The sequence below is a fragment of the Hyla sarda genome, chromosome 6 (assembly GCF_029499605.1).
Source record: "Hyla sarda isolate aHylSar1 chromosome 6, aHylSar1.hap1, whole genome shotgun sequence".
Taxonomy (NCBI): Eukaryota; Metazoa; Chordata; class Amphibia; order Anura; family Hylidae; genus Hyla; species Hyla sarda.
This window is the reverse complement of record NC_079194.1, coordinates 105946564-105967672: the sequence shown is the minus strand read 5'-3', so window position 1 is coordinate 105967672 and position 21109 is coordinate 105946564. Positions and strand designations below refer to the sequence as shown.

General features: G+C 45.7%; 1 protein-coding gene across 1 annotated transcript in view; it reads left to right on the top strand.

Moving 5' to 3' along the window:
- Positions 1–21109, top strand: part of TMF1 (TATA element modulatory factor 1) — a 58031-nt gene that overhangs the window by 31484 nt on the left and 5438 nt on the right. Inside the window, exons 8-16 of the mRNA XM_056524581.1 lie at positions 615–771; positions 11201–11293; positions 12629–12785; positions 15760–15952; positions 17028–17097; positions 17180–17272; positions 18518–18637; positions 18830–18982; positions 20559–20684. Of these exons, the coding sequence (XP_056380556.1) occupies positions 615–771; positions 11201–11293; positions 12629–12785; positions 15760–15952; positions 17028–17097; positions 17180–17272; positions 18518–18637; positions 18830–18982; positions 20559–20684 (1162 nt within the window). The remainder of the gene's footprint in view (positions 1–614; positions 772–11200; positions 11294–12628; positions 12786–15759; positions 15953–17027; positions 17098–17179; positions 17273–18517; positions 18638–18829; positions 18983–20558; positions 20685–21109) is intronic.

Genomic DNA, 21109 nt, shown 5'->3' with positions numbered 1-21109 from the left:
ACATACAAATGCGTAAGGCTGTATGTTGCTAGCTTTTAAAATGCAAAGGAAGCAGCTATTAGTAAAAACTCCAAACTATCCATAGACTAACAATATGTGCGAAGCTTCATTATCGGACCCAAAAATTCCTTTCTTTTGGTTGTGTACAAGTGTACATACAATGTCGAACACAAAGTTAAGGCATTTTACTTAGTAGCCTCTTTATATAATCTTTTTGCATTGCTCTCTTAAGGTGGTTTCACACCACGTTTTCAGCATCCGGCTGGGGGAAGAGGACAACCGTGCACTCCCTTACCCCAGCTGGATCGGCACTGAAATCCTATTTGACTCCGCTCGGCTCATTTCTGCCCCGTATCCGGTTTTGTGACCGCACCTAAAACCGTAGTATGCTACCGTTTTAGTTCCGGTCAGAAAACCAGATATGGGTAAAAAATGAGCCACCTGGAGTAAAACTGTCTCTCCTATCGGCTCATTAAAGTCAATGGATTTCAGCATCGGTCCGGCAGGGGTACAGGAGCGCACGGTTTTCCCCTCCCCCAGCCGGATCCAGCAGCTGTAGGCTGTAAACGTGGTGTGAAAGCACCCTTAATGATTGATGTCTGGATCTTTCTCAGGGAACTTGCAGAACTACACAAAGCTAATGCCACCAAAGCCAGTGAAGCCCAGGAGGTAGCGCTAAGCTGTGAAATCAAAGCAAGAGAAGAAATGTGTTCAGCGCTGGAGAAGGCAAAGGAAGAGTCTCTAAAACAGCAGGAGGCCTTAGCCATTCAGGTAAGTTTAAAAGACACATGAACCATCTTTTGGATATCAATAGAAAAGAAATTGTGATTTTAGCTCAGGATGAGTACAGTAGGCATATATTGAGGTATCTGCATGTCAGTCAGGATAAAAGTGTAATAAAGTCCTTTTCTGGAGGGCCAAAAAGAATACGAATATGTCACTTTATGTTAGTCAAACATTTCTGCAGTAAACCTGTTGCATGTGTATATATCCTTAAAGATGTAATCTGTCAGTCAGTGGACAAATAATGGGGTACTCTGGGGAACTGAACTAATCACATTCTTATCCCCTATCCACAACATAGGGGATAAGTGTCTGATCGTGGGGCGGTCTGACCACTGGGACCCACCCCGATTTCTTGTACGGCGCCTTGGCTACTTACCTGTCTTCAGAGCGCTTCATCTGTTATCATCTGTTGATGGGTCTGGCACTCCATCTTACTGTCTGCTATAAATGAAGGGGTTTGGCGACTTTATATAGCCAGTCCCTCCATATACACCTAATTTTACTTGGTGAGGAAGGAGAAGGAGTCTCCTTTACATCAAATTTCATACATCTTCAGAAGTCAAGTATAGTGCTAAAAAGGTACAGAATACTGGCCATAATGTTATTCAGCATCCATGCTACTAGGAGGGCATATGTGGCCAGAATGAATATTAGCAGGGTAGTAATATGACTGAAGACAATCATCCATTTAAAAAAAATATGCATAATCACCCATATTGAAATATAGAATGTTTCGCCAGTTTAGAACACTTTGGCCCATCTCGTCTGCCCAATAATCTGAATCCTATCAATAGTCCCTGGCCCAATCTTATATGAAGGATAGCCTTATGCTTATCCCATGTTTAAACTCCTTCACTGTATTTGTAGTGACCACTTCTGCAGGAAGGCTATTCCATGCATCCACTACTCTCTCAGTAAAGTAATACTTCCTGATATTACTTTTAACCCCTTAAAGACCAAGCCCATTTTGGGCTTGAGGACACAGCCAATTTTATATTTGCATTTTCGTTTTTTTCTCCTCACCTTCTAGAAATCATAACTCTTGTATTTTCATCCACAGACCAACATGAGAGCTTATTTTTTGCGTGACCAGTGTCCTTTGTAATGACAGCATTTATTTTACCATAAAATGTATGGCGCAACCAAATATGTTTGGGGAAATTGAAAACTGCAATTTCTCGGTCGCACTTCATTGGGGGACACCTAGACTGATGGGTATATGCTCTTGCCACTAAGGCACTGACACTAGGAGAAAAAAAAAAGTCGGCTCCTCCCTGGCAGGATATACCCACCCACTGGAAGTGAGGTAATCAGTTTTAGCTAGTCAGTAAGAGGCAAGACACAGGTCTGGGAGCTCCCCAGACCTGATTTTTTTAAAATTATTTTCTAGTAGGGGCTGTTTAATTAGGTTCTTATCTCCCTTTTGTTTCCCTTTCTCAGGTGGGGGTTCAGTAGCGTGGCGCTACCTGTTCCCCCATTTGCGACAAAGGGGCACTGAACATAAGAGTATGGGCCATCAACCCCTTATCGCCAACGGCCAGCGCCTGGAGGTTGTACCCTAGGTCAGGGTCCCCCACTGCCCCTGCTCGCCCCACCATCTTAGCCTGGTATGAGGCAGCGTGGCCTAATGCTGGCTGAAGCCGTCAAGTGGTGAGTATGTGGCAACTGAGGTAAGTATGCCCCCCCATTACCCCCCCCCCCCCCCGACGAACTAGCTGTAGTACCTTGTTTCTAGGGCTGTTTATGGGAACTAGGGTGAGGGTCCAGGCAGTGAGGGGTTAACACTGCTATCTTATTCATGCTGGGAGCTGCCAGCACTTCTCTTGCTGCGGCTCCGCGCTCTTAGCCAGCGCCGGAGCCACCTGCATTCCAACGGAGCCACCGCTGGCGAGAGGTGAGGCGTTGGCGGCTCCTGGCATATGCTAGGAGCTAGGGGAGAGCCGGCGAGTCTGCAACAGACCAGTTGGAATGTAGGTGGCTCCGGCGCTGGCTAAGATCACGGAGTCGCAGCAAGAGAAGAAACTTGCCGAGAGCTGGAGATGCAGCAGAAGCGGGAGTCCTTGGGGCAATGGCGGCATGTAGCTCTGCCCTTCTTCCTGAGCCAGCGTGCGAACCGGGAGGTAAAGATGTGCCTCCACTCCAGGTTCGCGTGCTGCAAGGGTCCTTCCGTTTACCTTGGTGCTTCTTCCAGCAACGCTCCTCCCCCACTGCGGGGGGTCGGCGGCACTACGGAGTGGCTCCCTTAGCTGCTCCCATAGCAGCAGCCCGGCGGCAGCTCCTCCGGCCATCCCGCTCTTGTCCCCTGGCTCTCCACTGCTGTCACTCAGTCACTCTCCTGTGGTCATTCTTTGAATTGTACTCTCAATTTCTATGGGTCCCTCTTGTGATATCCATTAACTATTATCTGTTCTTATCAGTTTAATATCTGCTGGGTTTCTTCTAGGGAGTGCATATGGGGGCCAATTTATTTGCTTCCGTCGCCTCGTACGGGACCTGATATGGCCCCCCTACCATGGATGACACTGGCACTGGCATTCCCCGCGGACGCTAAAATCGTTTTTGCAGTTCCCCCCTCTGTAATGTCCGCTGGTCACCCATCAAGGGGGTGTTCTTGGCGTGTCATACAATATGATTCCCTCCTTCACAAGCTGCCGTATCCGTGGTTAGTGCTCCGGATCCCCACGTCCAGTGCAAGGTCTCCTTGGAAGTGTCCTTGTTTGGGCAGGGACTGGACCTGATATCAATATGCTGGACAGTAGTCTCGCCTATCATTCATCTCGCAGCTGCCGCATCCGTGGCTGGATTCCGGTGCTCCACTGCTAGTGCGAAATATCCACAGGAGTGACGGTTGTGTACTATGGACCCATACCAGTAAGCCAGACAGTGATCTGCGTGGTTTGCCTTTGCCGCCTGTCACTCATAACATAGCTGATGTATCTGTGGCTGGAGTTCCGGTACCTCACTGATGTGCGAGGCATACGAAGGAGTGACCCAGCGTGTCCTATGGACCCTATACGGGGGGGATGGGTATACCATTCACGGCTCCTCAGCCTCCCCCATTCTCATGGCGGCGGGGATACTATCCATGGCTCCTAGGCCTCCCTTCCCTCCCACATGCGACAGAGGGGCACAGTGATCGCTTATCTGGCTGTCGCCCCCTTTTCACTAGCGCCTGGAAGTGTTCTCAATTAGCCAGATGGTTTCTGCCGCCGTCGGTCTCCCATCTCAGGGCTGCCGCTGGCATGGCCAGGTTCCCGTACCTCACTGTCTGTGTGAGGAATCTGGATGTGGGTTCTTGCAGTTACATGGTACTGATGCCAGCCATCCAGACTTCATCTGCTGGGTCTTCGGCACCGCCAGGTTGCCCGTTAGCTCGGCTGCACACTCCGGTACCCCACTTTTTGTGGGAGGGTTCGAAGGAAGGATCCTGTGCATTGAAGAATCCTTTACCAATCAACCAGACGGGACCTGGATGCGGGACCTGGTGTGGCCATGGTCCCTATGCCATATAGCCAGACTGTGTCTACATGGTTTCTAATCCACCAGATCACCTCTCCCTTTCCTGCCGCTTCTGCAACTGCAGCCAGGTGACTTTCTTTCCATGTGAAGTTCCACACAGTGTGTCTCTGTGGGTTCATTGCTCCTGTTATACCAATCAGACTGTGTCTGCTTGTTTCCTGTCCCACATACCTCCTTCATCTCTTGCATCTGCGGCAGCAGTTCTGGTGTTTGGCACTATTAGGAGATGGGATGTGGACATTTCCTACAGGTTCCATGGCCTATCACAGCAACAGGAGCTCCCTCTGTTCCCCTTTCTAAGGGTTCCACGTTGGCTGCTAGGGGCACGGTTGTGAAACACCGTTGGGTGCTGAGACTGTTTTCCATGCTGCCGGACTTTTGGATGTCTGCGGTTTCTTTCGTGTTTGCAGTCTTGGTACCCCACTACTATCGTGAGGTCTCCATGTCCCTCTGCACGTGTAATCGCCACCCTCCTTCTGTTGGATGGGGTGTGCCTTGGGCCTTCCTGTAGTTTGGTGTCCACAGGTCCGCAACAGTTGAACACCTGTTCTGGCATGGGGCCTGGTGGGGCGTCATCAGTTCAGTGCTCCCCCTATGCCTCCATGTATCTTCCTGGATTCCTGTGCAGGGTGGCAAGGGTGACTGCTCTGTTGCCTTACACACGATCAGACTGGCTCCGTTGGCGCCCATCGGGCCCAAGGTTTTCACCCCGTTGGGGTGTTCCTCACAACGCTGTTGGTTGCTGGGTGTGTGTGTGTGCTTCTTCCTTGCATTTGTAGTCACGTCTCTGCATCTTGCCCAGCCAGTGTCCAGGATTTTGATCCCTCTGGGGACACAACTTGGCTCTTCAATATGTTCTCTCAGAGTTCCTGGGGGCTACGTCCGCCCATTACTTTGTCCCGTTGCCGTAGGGTGGTGTTCCCTTGCTCCTACAGTCCCTGGCGCACTTTACAATTTCCCTTCCACGGGGGTATGGGAATCGGGGTTTGGCATGGTCAGTGCCTGGATTTCATTCCGACCACCCCTGTTTTCCCCTCCACTAAGGGGATTATTTAGCTGGGCACTTTCTAATGCCGAGATGGAGCCATCTCTCTCTTCCCACTATATAGGTGGGGTATCTGGCTGGGCCCTTGTTTTTCGCTGAAAGCTTTCGGAAGAGCTTTGCACTGTCTGCTTGTGTGCTTACTGCCCACTATTGCAGCCTGGCTCTCTTCCTGTTTCTTGGTTATCTACTGCTGTTCATATAGGCATGTCGCTCTCCTCTGTAGGGGGGTTTATTCATTCATGTATGGCTCAGCGACAGCCGGCCTAGCCACCATCTGTCGTTTGGGTCCTGCCATTGCTCTCCTTCCCCCCTCGGCACACGCTCCCTGGTAGGGTGTGTTCCCTTGATGGTGTCAGTTGCACTACACTGACACCACGGTCTTCTGGAGTAACCTTCCTGTGTTCAGAGCCTGGGTGTCCCAGCAGGGTTCCCTTTTTTGTTTCCACCTCCATTTCCGTTCTGATGGGTTGTTGCTTCAGTATGCTCTTGTCTGATTGGACTGCTGGGGCCCAGGACCGGTTGGTCTCCTTGTCTTGGACACTATCCTGGGATGCTGTGGTGTGCCTTCTTTTCTAGGTTGGCCCTCCTGAGTCTTGGGCCTTAGTGATGGTTGAGGTCTCGGGCATGTGTAGCGATCCTGTCCAGACTTTTCCGCGTTTCCTTACCCTACCCTTCAAGTGTAAGTCTTCCAGGAGACTCGGGAACCTCCTTTTTCCCACGTCGGCCGCTCTGGTGTTCCGGGATGCTCCTTTTCAGGGTCTTCCGCTTCTTTTTTGGCCGTTTATTCTTCCGTGTCCATCTTCCAGGTGTCTCAGGAACCACCAGTTTCCGGGCCTATCGTTCTGGTGTCCCGGGATGCCCCTCTTCTGAACGTTCCTCTCCTTTTTTGGCCGTTATTACCTTCAGTCTCCTCCATCGGGGTCAATGTTCTCTCAAGATGGAGGGCGTCCCAGTCGTCGGGATTACACCAGTCAAACTATTTCACTTCCTGGGTTTCATAGACCAACTAATTAGGTGGCCCACAATTCACCAGACACAATTATTTTGTTTTCTCACTACTAAAATTTCTTTTGACCCATAACAATTTTTTATTTGATCGGCACTTTTATTTACAAAAGAAAGGCACATGGGCACGGCCTGTGCGCCAAATTTTGCAAACCTTTTCCTAGGGTGGTGGGAGGACACTGTTGTTTTTTCTGACACCTTCTCCCAGTACACTGAGCACATTTTATTTTGGGGTAGGTTCATAGATGATGTTTTGCTTTTTTGGGATGGCACTATCACCATATTTTATGTTTTCATAGAGGCACTCAACATTAATAATATAGGAATGCACTTCACATGTGAAATACACGAGCACTTTCTTAATTTTTGGGATCTAAAGATCTTTTTGGAAATGGATGGTAGTTTAAATACGGAGATATATAGAAAGCCTACTTCTACCAATAGCTTTCTAGAATGGAGAAGCTTCCATCCAGGTCCACTGAAGAGAGGAATATCGGTTGGACAATACCTCCGTGCGAAACCGAATTGTTCCAATATGGAATCTTTCTTGGGAGAAAGTAGGTTGCTATACCATAGATTTAGGGCATGGGGTTACCCCAAAAAGGTGTTGCACAGAGCTTTTGCGAGGGCTCGTGACACCCCGAGAGAGCTGCTACTTAATGAAAAAATGACTACAGAAGCTAAAAAACAAGTACGATGCATTGGCACCTTTGACCAGAGTAATCACGAGGTAATGAACAATTTACACAAATACTGGTCATTACTGTTAATGGATAAAGATCTGAAGGAAGTACTTAACCCCTATCCCTCAATAACGTATAGGAGAGGGAAGAACATTAAAGAACATATAGTCAAGAGCTTCTATATAGAGGACCAACCAACCTCATGGTTAAGGACCACCACCACAGGATTTTTTCCATGTGGTAATTGCAGCTTTTGCAGAATTATGCCCAAAAAGAAAGCTTTTACCAACCCTGTAGATGGCAGGAAGTATGAGATTAGGGACTTCATTAATTGTCAAACCACTGGGGTAATCTACATTGCCCAGTGTAGTTGCCCCAAAATGTACGTAGGCAAAACTATACAACAACTACGCAGAAGGGTTTCCAAGCATATAAGTATGAATAACACAGGAGGTGACACCCCATTGGCGAGGCATATTTGTAACTATCATAGGGGGGATGCCTCATGCCTGAGGTTTTGGGGTCTGGCGAGACCCAGATTAGGACCAAGAGGTGGTAATTTGGATAAGAAGCTACTGTGTGAAGAATCCAAGTGGATTCACAGACTACAAAGTCTAAGTCCAAAAGGACTCCATGAGGGCTTCAATTTTGTGGCGTTTATTTGAATGGACAGAATAGGAATACAAACACGGATATAACTAAATAAAGAACTCACCTAGTCGCGTTAATTAGATAAAGGAACATAGCACTGATAAGGGGATATGTGAAGTGTTAGATAAGAGGAGAGGGAGTCCTTGTGAGATCAAAAAGTCAGGATGTCAATGAACAACAGAATTTATTTTAAATTATTTGACAGTGGTACAATATTATGACTGTAACTATAAGGATTAAACTCCCCTCAAAAGAAGTAAGATGATGCTAGATGACTAGATCTATAAGAAAAATAAATATGATCATGGGTACACAATGCAGATGTACTGAGTAGGTAGATGAGTGTATAGTCCCCAAACCATGATTATGCATTGTCTATAAATTATACAATAATTATACTTACCCAAATGAAGGTGGACTGGTAATAGAGTCCCGGACCTATAAAGAAACAATATTATTGGCACATATCATAAACGTATTGATTAATTGAATGGATGAAAAGGTGTATAATTTAAAAAAAAAAAGTAAAAAATAAATAGATAAAACTTGTATAAGAGAATTGACAATAATAATAACAGATCATGACTGACATATAAACTATAGATAGGAATAGACTAGTCAGAAGCAACATCTATAAATAAAAATAATAAGACATCTTTACAATAGGAGAATATATTCCGAAGAGTAATGGAAGGGTTAATCCCTTATAGTACCCTGTATATGCAGCCAGAGTCAAGCCCATCATCATTAAAAACGAAGTGTTTGCGCATCCAGATGCAGACATGCGTACCTGCGACAGCACCATTTGACAACAAGATGTGCAGGAGTTGCGCGCAGCAACTGGTATGTGTCCTATGTGATACTAATGGTAATAACAAAAATAAGATAAGTTCTCGCGCATCCTAATACGCGCAGACATACGCAGCGACTGTGGCGTGATATGCAAGAAAATATACTAAGTGCTCGCGCATGGAGAGATGCTAATGGTAATAAAAATAAAACTAAGTTCTTGCGCATCCTAATACGCGCAGACATGCGCAGTGCCTGTGGCATGATATGCAAGCAAATATACGAAGTGTTCGCGCATGAAGAGATGCGCATTTAGGCTGACATCACTTGGACCAATAATAAAAGAGCCCTCCCTCTGGTATGTTCTGATTGGCCAATATCCCTGATGTTAGATGGATGGAGGATGTGTCCGTTATACAGGGAGATATGATGATTGGTCCAAACGGAAATACTGCAGGCTGATTGGCTGTATGAGTCAGGAATCCCCACAGGGATGTCATCAGGCGAGGTTTTAAGAACCTCTGCTCGCGACTTCGGCGTTCAGTCCCGAACCTCTTGATAAAGCTGAGTTGAGGGGGACCTGAACTTACAAGTTTTAAATAGCAGGATAGCCAGGCATGTCCTAGCGTACTGCAGATGATGGGAATGTGTACTTATATGATTAAAACACTGCAAGTCTGGCGGCTTGTATAACAGACACTTAATACAGGCATATGGAATGTAGGGCTATTCCTGTGTTTTTAAGTCACTGGTTGTGTGAGTTAAATAATAAAGTATATCATTTTAAGTGGTGTGGGATTTAAAAAGTTTTTTTTTTGGGCCACTTAATTAGTTGGTCTATGAGATAAAATAAGGAATTTAATTAACCCTCCACACACTGGTCTCGCTAGTGTGTATAATATATTTCGCTTCCTGGGGGCTCGTGGCAGGCCCCTGGATGGGGTTTTTTAGGTCTGCAGATGTTCAGTTCATCAATCTTCTGTACGAAGCCTCTCTTGAGCCGCTTTCAGTCTTTCTTTTTTCCAGTAGTTTTTTGGTCTCCACCTTCTGTGCTCGCCTTCTGTTCAGGCATCCACTGCTCTCTCTGGCGTTTTTCTGCCATGTTCTCTTGAATCGGTTGACTCTGAATGGGGCTCTCTTGTTGTGCCCTTTTCCTTTTTTGCTTTCCAGCCGGGCTAGCCCTCTGTCTGGTTCTGTGTTCCTTGGATTTGTTTTCCTACTTCCTTCCAGGATGGCTCATCTGGCTTCCTAGTCGACCTTTTTCTCATCTCTCTATGTGACGTAGGTTTTGAGTCTCTAGGAAGTACGGTCCCTTCCTTTGGCGTCCTAGTCCATCTCCATGGACCACAGGCCTTATGGACGAGTGGGTTCAGTGTCGGGACTGATCCCCTTTCGCTAGTGGTTGTTCTTTCCACCCTAGGGGGTCTGCTTTGTTACATCCCATCAGTATAGGTGTCCTATATGAAGAGCGACTGAGAAAAGGAGATTTTATGTACTCGCCTTAAAATCCTGCCACGGAGGAGCCGATTTTTTTTTTTTCCTTGTGTCAGCGCCTCCTAGTGGCAAGAGCAAATACCCATCAGTATAGGTGTCCCCCAATGAAGGCTATGAGAGAGAGATTTTACAGTGCGTACAAAAAAAATCTCCTGTTTGCAAATTTTGCAATGTTTTATTTTCACGCTGTTCACTTTATGGTAAAAATGACATGTTTTCTTTGTTCTATGGGTCAATACGATTAAATTGATACCCATGACTACATACTTTTCTATAATTGTACAGCTTAAAAAAATTCTCAAACTTTTTAACCAAATTAGTGCGTTTAAAATCCCTCTATTTTGACGACCTACAACTTTCTCATTTTTCTGTATATTCTGTATGAGGGCACATTTTGTGCTTCGTGATCTGCACTTTTTATTGACACCACATTTGTGTATATGAAACTTTTTTAAATCGCTTTTTATAAAAAATTTTTTTTTTTTATGTGACAATAAAGCAGCAATTTTAGACTTTAAAAAAAAAAAATTTACATTTACGCTGTTCACCTTATGGATCATTAACATTATATTTTGATAGTTCAAACATTTATGCACACGGCGATACCAAATATGTTTGTTTCTTTTTTTTTTTTTTATGCTTTTTGTGGGTAAAATGGGAAAAAGGTACAATTTACCTTTTTATTGGGGGAGGGGATTTTTCAAATTTTTTTAATACTTTTTTTTTTTTTTTACACTTTTTATGTCCCCATAGGGGACTATTTGTTGCTGATACTGTTCAGTGCTATGCATAGGGCATAGCACTGATCAGTGTACTCGGCTGTCTTCTGCTCTGGTCTGTTCAATCTCAGACCAGAGCAGAAGACCCCTGGAGATGGACGGAGGCAGGTGAGGGGACCTCCGTTCGCCATGTTAGATGATCGGATCCCCGCGTCATCTAATATAACGCCCGCATTGCTGCAGATGCCGTGATCTGTATTGATCACGGCATCTGAGGGGTTAATGGCAGACATTAGCACAATCGCTGATGTCTGCCATTACCGGCGGGTCCCTGGCTGCTGATAGCAGCCACGACCTGCCGTGCATATTGTGAGCACCTGTCCGGTGCTCGCTTCATGTACAGGACGTAAATGTACGTCCTGGACAGTTTGCTTCTCTAATTTTAAACTGTCCTGTTGTGTATCAGTATGTGAAAAGTATGAAACACTAATCTTTTGTAAATTTTTTAGGTGGCTGATCTGAGGCTGGCATTGCAGAGGGCTGAGCAGCAAGCTGCAAGGAAGGAAGATTATTTACGGCAGGAAGTGGCAGAGTTACAACAGGTAACACGGTCATCACTCATAACGTTTTTTTCATGCACGTTGGATGTACTTTTCTAATGTATGTACAAAAGTGCTAAAATAGTTGCAGCCTTTGCAGCGTTTGGCTGTCCATCTGTTGTGATTCCTCAGACCTTGATTGTCAGGGCTTGGTGAGAGTTTTAGCTCTATAATAGCTGTACAGATTGCCTTGTTACCTAAATTACCGTATTTTTCGCCGTATAAGACACACTTTTTCTTCCCCAAAACTGGGGGGAAAAAGTCGGTGCGTATTATACGGCGAATACACCCCTATCGCGGCGGTCCCTGCGGCCATCAACGGCCGGGACCCGCGGCTAATAAAGGACATCACCGATCGCGGTGATGCCCTGTATTAACCCTTCAGACGCGGCCATCAAAGCTGACTGCCGCGTCTGAAGGGAAAGTGACACTAACCCGGCTGTTCAGTCGGGCTGTTCGGGACCGCCGCAATTTCACCGTGGCGGTCCCGAACAGCCTGACTGAATAGCCTGGTTAGTGCTTACAGGACACCGAGGGGGACCTTACCTGCCTCCTCGGTGTCTTCTCCGTTCAGGGATCCCCTGTATGGCCGGCGCTCTCCTTCCTCGTCATCACGTCGTCGCGTACGTGCGTCGGCGTGCGTAACAACGTGATGGCGGCGACGGAGAGCGAGGATACCCGGCCGGCAGCAGAGACGTTCCAGAGCGACGGGGACACAGCGACAGCGATGGAGCGACATCCAGGGCAGCGGTGACAGGTCCGGAGCGGCGGGGACACGTGAGTATTACCTACTATGCAGTGGTCTTCAATCTGCTGACCTCCAGATGTTGCAAAACTACAACTCCCAGCATGCCCGGACAGCCAACGGCTGTCCGGGCATGCTGGGAGTTGTAGTTTTGCAACATCTGTCTGTATAAGGTCTCAGTCACCAACGGCTGTCCGGGCATGCTGGGAGTTGTAGTTTTGCAACATCTGGAGGTTCGCAGGTTGAAGACCACTATTGGGTTCAAAATCTTTATTTTTTTAGATTTTGCCCCTAAAAATTGGGTGCATCTTATACGCCAATGCGTCCTATAGGACGAAAAATACGGTACCTCTTATACCTGTGGGGATATTTAACATACCATAGTCTTCAGTTACCAACAGCTATTATCTGTAAATGAGATTGGGTATGAGAATAAGCAATTCTCTAATCTTTTTTGCAGATCCATATTTGTAGCACATTATTATAACCTATATGTAAATTACATTTATGCAATAATAATGTATAATCTATATGGAAGTATAACATATATTTCATTTACACTTTATCGGATTACATGGGCTTTTGTATTACAGAGACTCCAAGAAGGCGAAGCTCGGAATCAGGAGCTAAGTCAAAGTGTCACTTCGGCTACTCGACCTTTGCTGCGTCAGATTGAGAACCTCCAAGCAACATTAGCGGCTCAGACTGCATCCTGGGAGAAGTTAGAGAAGAATCTTTCTGATCGACTCAGTAAGAACACTTTACAGGTTCCTAAACAGCCCTCTAAGAAACGGCTATTTGTCTCATAAATGATTTGACTCCCAATGACACTCAGCCCCTGCTTTTTATTTATTTATTTATTTTTTTTACACTTTATGCTGTGGCCTTGTATTAAAATGAAAAACAAACCATGTCCCTTCCTTCATCATTCTGCACTTGATACCACTTAATAAGAAAGTCAAAACTGAATTTCAGGAATTTTTTCAAACTTGTTAAGAAGGAAGAACTCACATTTTGATGGGACATAAGTATTCAAACCTCTTGATATGACACTTAAAATTTAGCTCCTGGGGACTTCCATTTCTCTTGATCATCTCTGACATATTTCTACACATCGATCAGAGTCGCCTGTGTTTAATTTAGCTAATTGGACATGATCTGGTAAGACACAGCCCTGTCTGTATAAGGTCTCAGTCACCAGCAAAAACCAAGCTTTGAGGGAGAAAGAACTGCCTGTAGAGCTCAAAGACAGGATTGTATGAAGCCACAGATCTGGAGAAGGGTACAAAAACATTTCTGCTGCACTGAAAGATCCAAAGAGCACAGTGGCCACCAAAATTCTTAAAGGGAAGACTTTTGGAATAACCAGGACTTTTCCTGGAGGGCTGTTCCATTGATCTAAGTAATCTGAGGAAAAAGACCTTGGTAAGAGCAGTGACTGAGAAACCAATGGTCATTCTGGCTAAGCTCCAAAGATCCTGTGTGAAGATGTGAAACTTAAAGGTCAACCATCACTGCAGCACCACACCAATCCGGACATAATGGCATAGTGGCCAGAAAGAAACCTATCCTACATAAAAGATACATGAAAGCCTGCATGGAGTCTGCAACAAGCACCTAAAGGACTGGGATACAAGATTCTCTAGTCTGATGAAGCCAAAACTGAACTTTCTGGCCTCAGTTCTAAGCGTCATGTCTGTAGGAAACCAGTTACTACTCAACACCTGTCCAATACCATCTCTATAGTGAAGCATGGTGGAGACAGGGTCAAGGGAAAGCTGAATGGACCTAACTACAGAGATATCCTTTGACCTCAGATAATGACCCTAAGCACACAGCCAAGACAACACAGAAGAGACTAAGGGACAACCCAATTGTCCATCATTAAAGAGACCAGAGAATGGTTCTCACAGACGTCCCATGGAACCTGACAGAGCTTGAGAGAATCTGCAGAGAAGAATGGCAGAAAACCTCCAGATCCAGGGATAATTCATTTTTAACTTTGTCATTATGCGGTATTAAGTGCAGAATTATGGGAGAAAACTGGATATTTTTTAAGATATTAACTTTTTTATTAAAGTATAGTCACGTACATATAAATATACAAAGAATATAGCGAATGCCATAATAATTGCTCATTTACAACAGTCTCCAATGCGGAGCAGAGCTGATAAGACAGAGAAAAATCTAACCAGTATAAATGCAATAATAGGGACAATAACAGTGCAACAGGTGGGAGACCAAACTAGCCCAGAGCAACACTTGTAGGTATCAACAAGAGGGAAGGGACTATACCTAATGACATCGCTGCTGATGAGGGTGGGAAGCAAAAGATGGAGGGAGAAGTAGCAAAGTGGATGGGAAAGGGAAGAAAGAGGAGGGAGGGAACGAAAAAAGAACAGGGAAAAGGAAGGGGAGAGGGAGACAGGACTAAAATGATAGTAAGATAAAAGACTTACCCTGCGGATTAGAAGGACTCCGGGTCATCATGACGGTAATGCATATCGTGTCGTGTAGATGAGATGGCATAGTCAGGGAGAGGATGTATCGGAATTGGAATGTGCGGCTAGAGGTGAGTAGTCGGTTCTCTACTGGAGAGGTGTATGGTTTAGAGGACATGAAGGCCGTCCATGGTCGCCAGATCATGTAATACTTGTCTAACTGGCATTTGGAATCAGCCAGCAATTCTTCTATCCTATGTAAATTGCCGCTAGCAATAGGAAGGAGTCTAACGGTACTTTTGGGCAGATGAGTGGGTAAAATGGAGAGTAGGAGAGTTTCTGGAGTTTTAAGAAGGCGTATCCAAGTGATAGGATGAATAATGTCTAGGACCTGAGACCAGTATGTGGATATGGAGGGACAAGTTATGAAGCATAGTGCCACTGGTATTCCTACATCTCCAGCAGACATCAGGGACATCTTGGTAGAATTTAGCGAGTAGAGATGGGACCTGATTTTTATTTTTTTATTTTAGTACAAGGCCGCAACATAACTAAAAGTAAATGTGTCTAAAGACTTTGCAAATGCATTGTATGTTATTAGAAAGGTTCAGCCTTCTAAAATCCAAAAGTGTTCCCTTCAACCTACTGCATTGTTCTTTATACCCTTTTTAAGTTTTATTTACTGCATAAAGTTCCCTTTTTCCCTGTTGTCTCCAGTGCATGTTTACCAGGCCCCTGCATGGGATATGCTTCCTCTTAGGATTACCATTAAAGGAGTTCTCCAACTGAAATCTTTTATCCCCCGCTGTGCCCGGGCTGTAAAACTATACATAATAAACTTTCACTTACCTGCCTACGATCCCCCGTTGTTCCGATATCGCCGTCCCGTTCTCTGGTCCCGGTCTCTTCCACTTCCTGCGGGTCGGTGACTTCACTCTGCGCTCAGCCTATCAGCGGCCGCAGCAATGTCCCGTCGCAGCCGCTGATAGGCTGAGCGCAGAGTGAAGTCAATCAGCGGCTGCGACGGAACATTGCTGTGGCCGCTAATAGGCTGAGCGCAGAGTGATGTCACCGACCCGCAGGAAGGGGAAGAGAGCGGGACCGGAGAACGGGACGGCGACATCGGAACAACGGGGGATCGTAGGCAGGTAAGTGAAAGTTTATTATGTATAGTTTTACAGCCCGGGCACGGCGGGGGTTAAAAGTTTTAGCTTAGAGTACTCCTTTAAGACTGAATGCACACATTAGTGTATACAAGCCTCTCTTCTCTCTTTTCCTAATAGCTGAATCCCAGACTTGGTTAGCATCTGCAATAGAGAAAGAGAGAGCAGCAACAGAGGAGCTTTTGTCTATAAAGACACAAATCTCAGCCATGGAGTCTCAAAACAGCCTCCTGCGCCAAGAGAAGAGCCGATTCCAAGCTCAGCTAGAGGTGGAGAAATCTAGGTTGTCAAAGATGGAAGAAGAACACAGCAGGTACTGTATATACAAGAGCAGATGCCCGGGGTACATAGGCTTGTCCCCTTGCTGCAGAACTCTGCATCCAAATATAACAGTTGGCTTGGATTTGGCTGCTATATCCATTGGCCACACATTTTACTGAATGGAACAGTCACAGACTTTATTGAAATGAATAAACATTTCCACTCTGGTAAAATGGGCCCCAATACTGACCATAAAGAAGGGGTATGTCTTGACGCCCCCTTAAAAATGGTTGTCCTAACATGTTGTAACAAATCTTGCTCCCCCTAACACCCTCATAACCTTTTATAGCCCCAGACAACATGTATGTGTGTTCCTGCTGCATTGCTGTAGAGCAGTGTTTTGCAAACCGTTTCTCTCTGGTTGTTGCAAAACTGGAATTCAAGGAGGGAATGGTGGGGGAATGGTATCTCAGCTCCACTTGAGTAAAAGGTAATTTTTTATTCAAATCCATTAAAATAGAAAAAGGACAAAAACAAAACAAAATCACACGTGCATAGTGGGTTAAAAAAAAATGCACGTCACCGACGCGTTTCGGGCTATCATAAGCCCTAAATCCTGGTGCATGTTATTGCCAGCACTACCGGTTTATATATGCTAAGAATCAAGTATTGCGTCACATGACCACCCGGCCACGTGACTTGCACACCTGGTCAATTATATGCTACTGAATTAGTAAATAAGAAAAAAGAAGAAAAAGAGAAAAACTACAACTCCCAGCATGCAGACACTACTGATTGGAAAACAGTGCTGTAGTGCAATGGTCTCCAACCTGCAGACCTCCAGATGTTGCAAAACTACAATTCCCAGCATGCCCGGACAGCCAACGGCTGTCCGGGCATGCTGGGAGTTGTAGTTTTGCAACTTCTGGAGGTCCGCAGGTTGAAGACCACTGCTGTAGAGCCCAGTGTCTGCATTTTATGTTGCAGTTCAGTTGACCTACCACTAGATGGTGCTGACACTACAGATATAATAGCAATCCCTTCATCTCTTCCAGATATATGAACATTTCCATCCAATGCCTGTCCTTCTTGTGTACAAAAATACTTTATTTTTGTTTGTTCTACAGGAATCAAGTGGAACTGGAGAACCTGAAGATGGAATACAAGAAAATGGTTGAAGAAGCAAAAAGAGAAAAGGTAAAATTGTAGTTCTTCTTTCTTTTGTTCATCCTTTATATACTGGACTCTGTTTCTATTGTAATGTGGACTTTGTTTGCAGGCCCTGCTAAACAGCCAACTAGAGATGGAGAAGATGAGAGTGGAACAGGAGAAAAAGAAGGTGATGCTGGCCCAAGAGGCCTTCAAAGAGAAGGTAACATATAAATTCCCATTGGGTTTATTCTAGGGATCGACCGATATCGTTTTTTTAGGGCCGATACCTATAATCGGTGTAGTTTAGGGCCGATAGCCGATAACTTATACCGATATTCCGGTATAGGTTATCGGCTATTTATCCCCCCGCGACACCGCTGCAGATCATTGATTTAAAGCGGGCGTTTTAAATCAATGCACTGCAGTGGCTTTTGCGGTGCCATAGACCGCTGCCGCCACCCACTTCTCTCCCCCTGCCTGTCCGGGGGTCCTGAGACCTATCACCGCCACGGCCCTGCCGCACCGCGACCGCCCCAAGGTAATTGCCGTTACCGATAATGCCCAAAATCGTGATTATCGCCCGATAATATCGGCCATACCGATAATCGGTCGATCCCTAGTTTATTCACTTTGGTCTCTGCCCTCCTTGCTTTGTTTCGAAGTTCCATACAAGCTCCATACCAATGCTACAATGCTGTAACCCCTTCCCGTGCCAGGATATATGCATACGTCCCAGCTGCTGACATGTTTGTGCAACTGGATGTATGTATACATCCTAGCGATGTCCTGCCCAGCGTCACACGTTGCAGGAGATCGGTGGCAGATCAGCGGGTCCCGCCTCAGCTGCTGAGGCTGGGATTGAGCTGGTCTCGGCAGCATTAACCTCATAGATGCCATGATCACTACTGATCATGGCATCTATAGTATTGACAGGGGTTTGGGAGTTTTTCACCAAAAAATGCTGCATGTTTCAACAAAGATTTACCATTGATATAAAGTACAATATGCCACGAAAAAACTATTTCAGAATGGCTTCGCTCAGTAAAAGCATTTCAAAGTTATTACAACTCAGAGACACATGCCAGATTTGGGGTTACTGCTGCTGTGCCGATTACCGTGACTAGAGATGAGCGAACTTACAGTAAATTCAATTCGTCACAAACTTCTCGGCTCGGCAGTTGATGACTTATTCTACATAAATTACTTCAGCTTTCAGGTGCTCCGGTGGGCTGGAAAAGGTGGATACATTCCTAGGAAAGAGTCTCCTAGGACTGTATCCACCTTTTCCAGCCCACGGGAGCACCGGAAAGCTGAATTAATTTATGCAGGATAAGTCAGCAACTGCCGAGCCGAGAAGTTTGTGACTAATCAAATTTACTGTAAGTTCGCTCATCTCTAACCGTGACATGTATGGTGTATCTAATAAACAATTTCATCCAACTATGTTCTCTGGTTATTTTCCTAGGAGCGCAAGTCTTATGGATTCCCTACTCCTGAGACCGGCACCACCACTCCCACATTGTCACGTTCTAGTTCAGTTAGTGGGGCGGACCTGACAGGTTTACAGACCTCTTTCCTATCACAGGTAATGATTTTAAATTCTGTGTCCTTTATAGAAATTAGATTGAATGTTAAAATTCCCCAGTTGCTTCTCTTTTTGCCTTATTTACTTCCTCTTTTAAAATAAATTAACGGAGTCATATATGTGTCCGGTAATTACTCAAATGCAGCCATTATACTTGTTAATTTTGCATTCACTTTTGTTTTATGCATTTAGGAAGATCCTCATGATCCGCTTTATGGCTCAATGACTATGTCTGTCAGCAGCAGCAACCTCTACGATGCTGTAAGGATGGGAGCTGGCTCTAGTGTCATTGAAAATTTACAATCTCAGTTAAAATTGAGAGAAGGGGAACTTGCCCAGTTGCAGGTAATACTTTGTGATTGCAGGGACCTTACGTAAATATACTGTCCTCACTGATGGGTGTAACTTGTATTTTTACCCTTTTGGATATGATTTCTGCACTAAATGCAAGTAAAGCGTTACTGTCATTTGAAAGAAAAAAAACGTTGACAGGTTTTCCACAGATATCAAAAGTTTAGATTGCATTTAGATTCAGTGCTGAGACCGACTGTGATCATGAGTAATGGCTGCGTGAAGTGTGAGGTGTCACTCAAACCCAGCTCATTTACTGCTTTCGCCTATGCCAGTGTTTCCCAACCAGGGTGCCTCCAGCTGTTGCAAAACTACAACTCCCAGCATGCCCGGACAGCCGAAGGCTGTCCGGGCATGCTGGGAGTTGTAGTTTTGCAACAGCTGGAGGCACCCGGGTTGGAAAAAACTGTTCTATGCAGTGAATGAGTCCAACAGAGCAGCAGGCCACATTTGACAGGTCTGGACAACATGTCAAAAGTTTTTACAAACACCAACTCTCTCTGCTCATATTTTACAATAAAGGTACCGTATATACTCGAGTATAAGCCGAGTTTTTCAGCACGATTTTTCGTGCTGAAAACACCCCCCTCGGCTTATACTCGAGTGAACTCTCCGCCCTCAGTGGTCTTCAACCTGCGGATCTCCAGATGTTTCAAAACTACAACTCCCAGCAAGCCCGGGCAGCCATCGGCTGTCCGGGCTTGCTGGGAATTGTAGTTTTGAAACCTCTGGAGGTCCTCAGGTTGAAGACCACTGCGGCCTTCGACATCATCCAGCCCCCCCCCCCCCCTCTCACCCCCTTTAGTTCTGTACTCACCTCCGCTCGGCGGGACGTTAGGGCCGCGCTTCGGGCCCGGCCCCGGAATAGTCACGTTGCCTTGACGACGATGCAGAGGGACGTTCATTACCAACGTCCCTCTGCGTCGTCGTCAAGGTAACTCCTCTATTCCGGGCCCGAAGTGCGGAGAAGAGGCCTCCCCGGTGAAGATGGCAGCCCGGAACCACTATCCCACCGGACGACCTCCCCACCAGACAGTCCTGCAGCACCGGACCAGCGCACCCTAACGTCCCGCCAAGCGGAGGTGAGTACAAAACTAAAGGGGGTGAGAGGGGGGGGGGCTGGATGATGTCGAAGGCCGCAGTGGTCTTCAACCTGCGGACCTCCAGAGGTTTCAAAACTACAACTCCCAGCAAGCCCGGGCTTGCTGGGAGTTGTAGTTTTGAAAGCTCTGGAGGTCCGCAGGTTGAAGACCACTGTATTAGACATTGACAAGCGGTGATGATGATGAGTGTGTTAATGACGGGGGTCTGGATGATGACAGGGGGGATGATGTATTTCCCACCCTAGGCTTATACTCGAGTATATACGGGATTAGATTTCTATACAACTAGGGATTGCTTTTTGCAAACCTTTTATAGGAAATGCGGAGTGAGGCTCCTAAGCTTCATGCTGAAGCTCACATCTCCTCTTAGTGAGCAGTGCAGCTACAATTTTACGATTGTTATCCTTATTCTTATTACATTTAATGGTACCTACATTTGCTTATTCATTGTCTTCTTTTTTTTTAAGCTTGAAATAGGGAACTTGGAAAAAACTCGCTCCATACTTGCTGAAGAAGTTGTCAGATTAAACAATCTTAATGATGAACTTGAAGAAAAGGTTAAGGAGATCCCCAAACTGCGAGTTCAGATGAGGGTAAGTATCCTCTTTGAGAAGAAAACCTATCTTTTTTTATTTTTTATTTGTAGTGTGAGCTTTTACGGGCTAGGGCTCCATGTTCACCAGATATTGAAAACTTGACATAAAATTGGGTAATTTGGTAATGAGGGGGGGAAGTCAGCTCCTCCCTGGCAGGATATACCCGCCCACTGGAAGTGAGGTAATCAGTTTTAGCTAGTGTCAGCTGGAGGCAAGACACGGGTCTCAGAACTCCCCAGACCTGGTCTCTTTTTAAATTATTTTCTAGTAAGGGTGGTTTAGTTTAGTTAGGTTCTTATCTCCCTTTTGTTTCCCTTTTTCAGGTGGGGGTTCAGGAGCATGGCGCTACCTCTTCCTCCGTATGTGACAAAGGAGCACGGAACATAAGATTATGGTCCGTCAACCCCTTATCGCCAATGGCC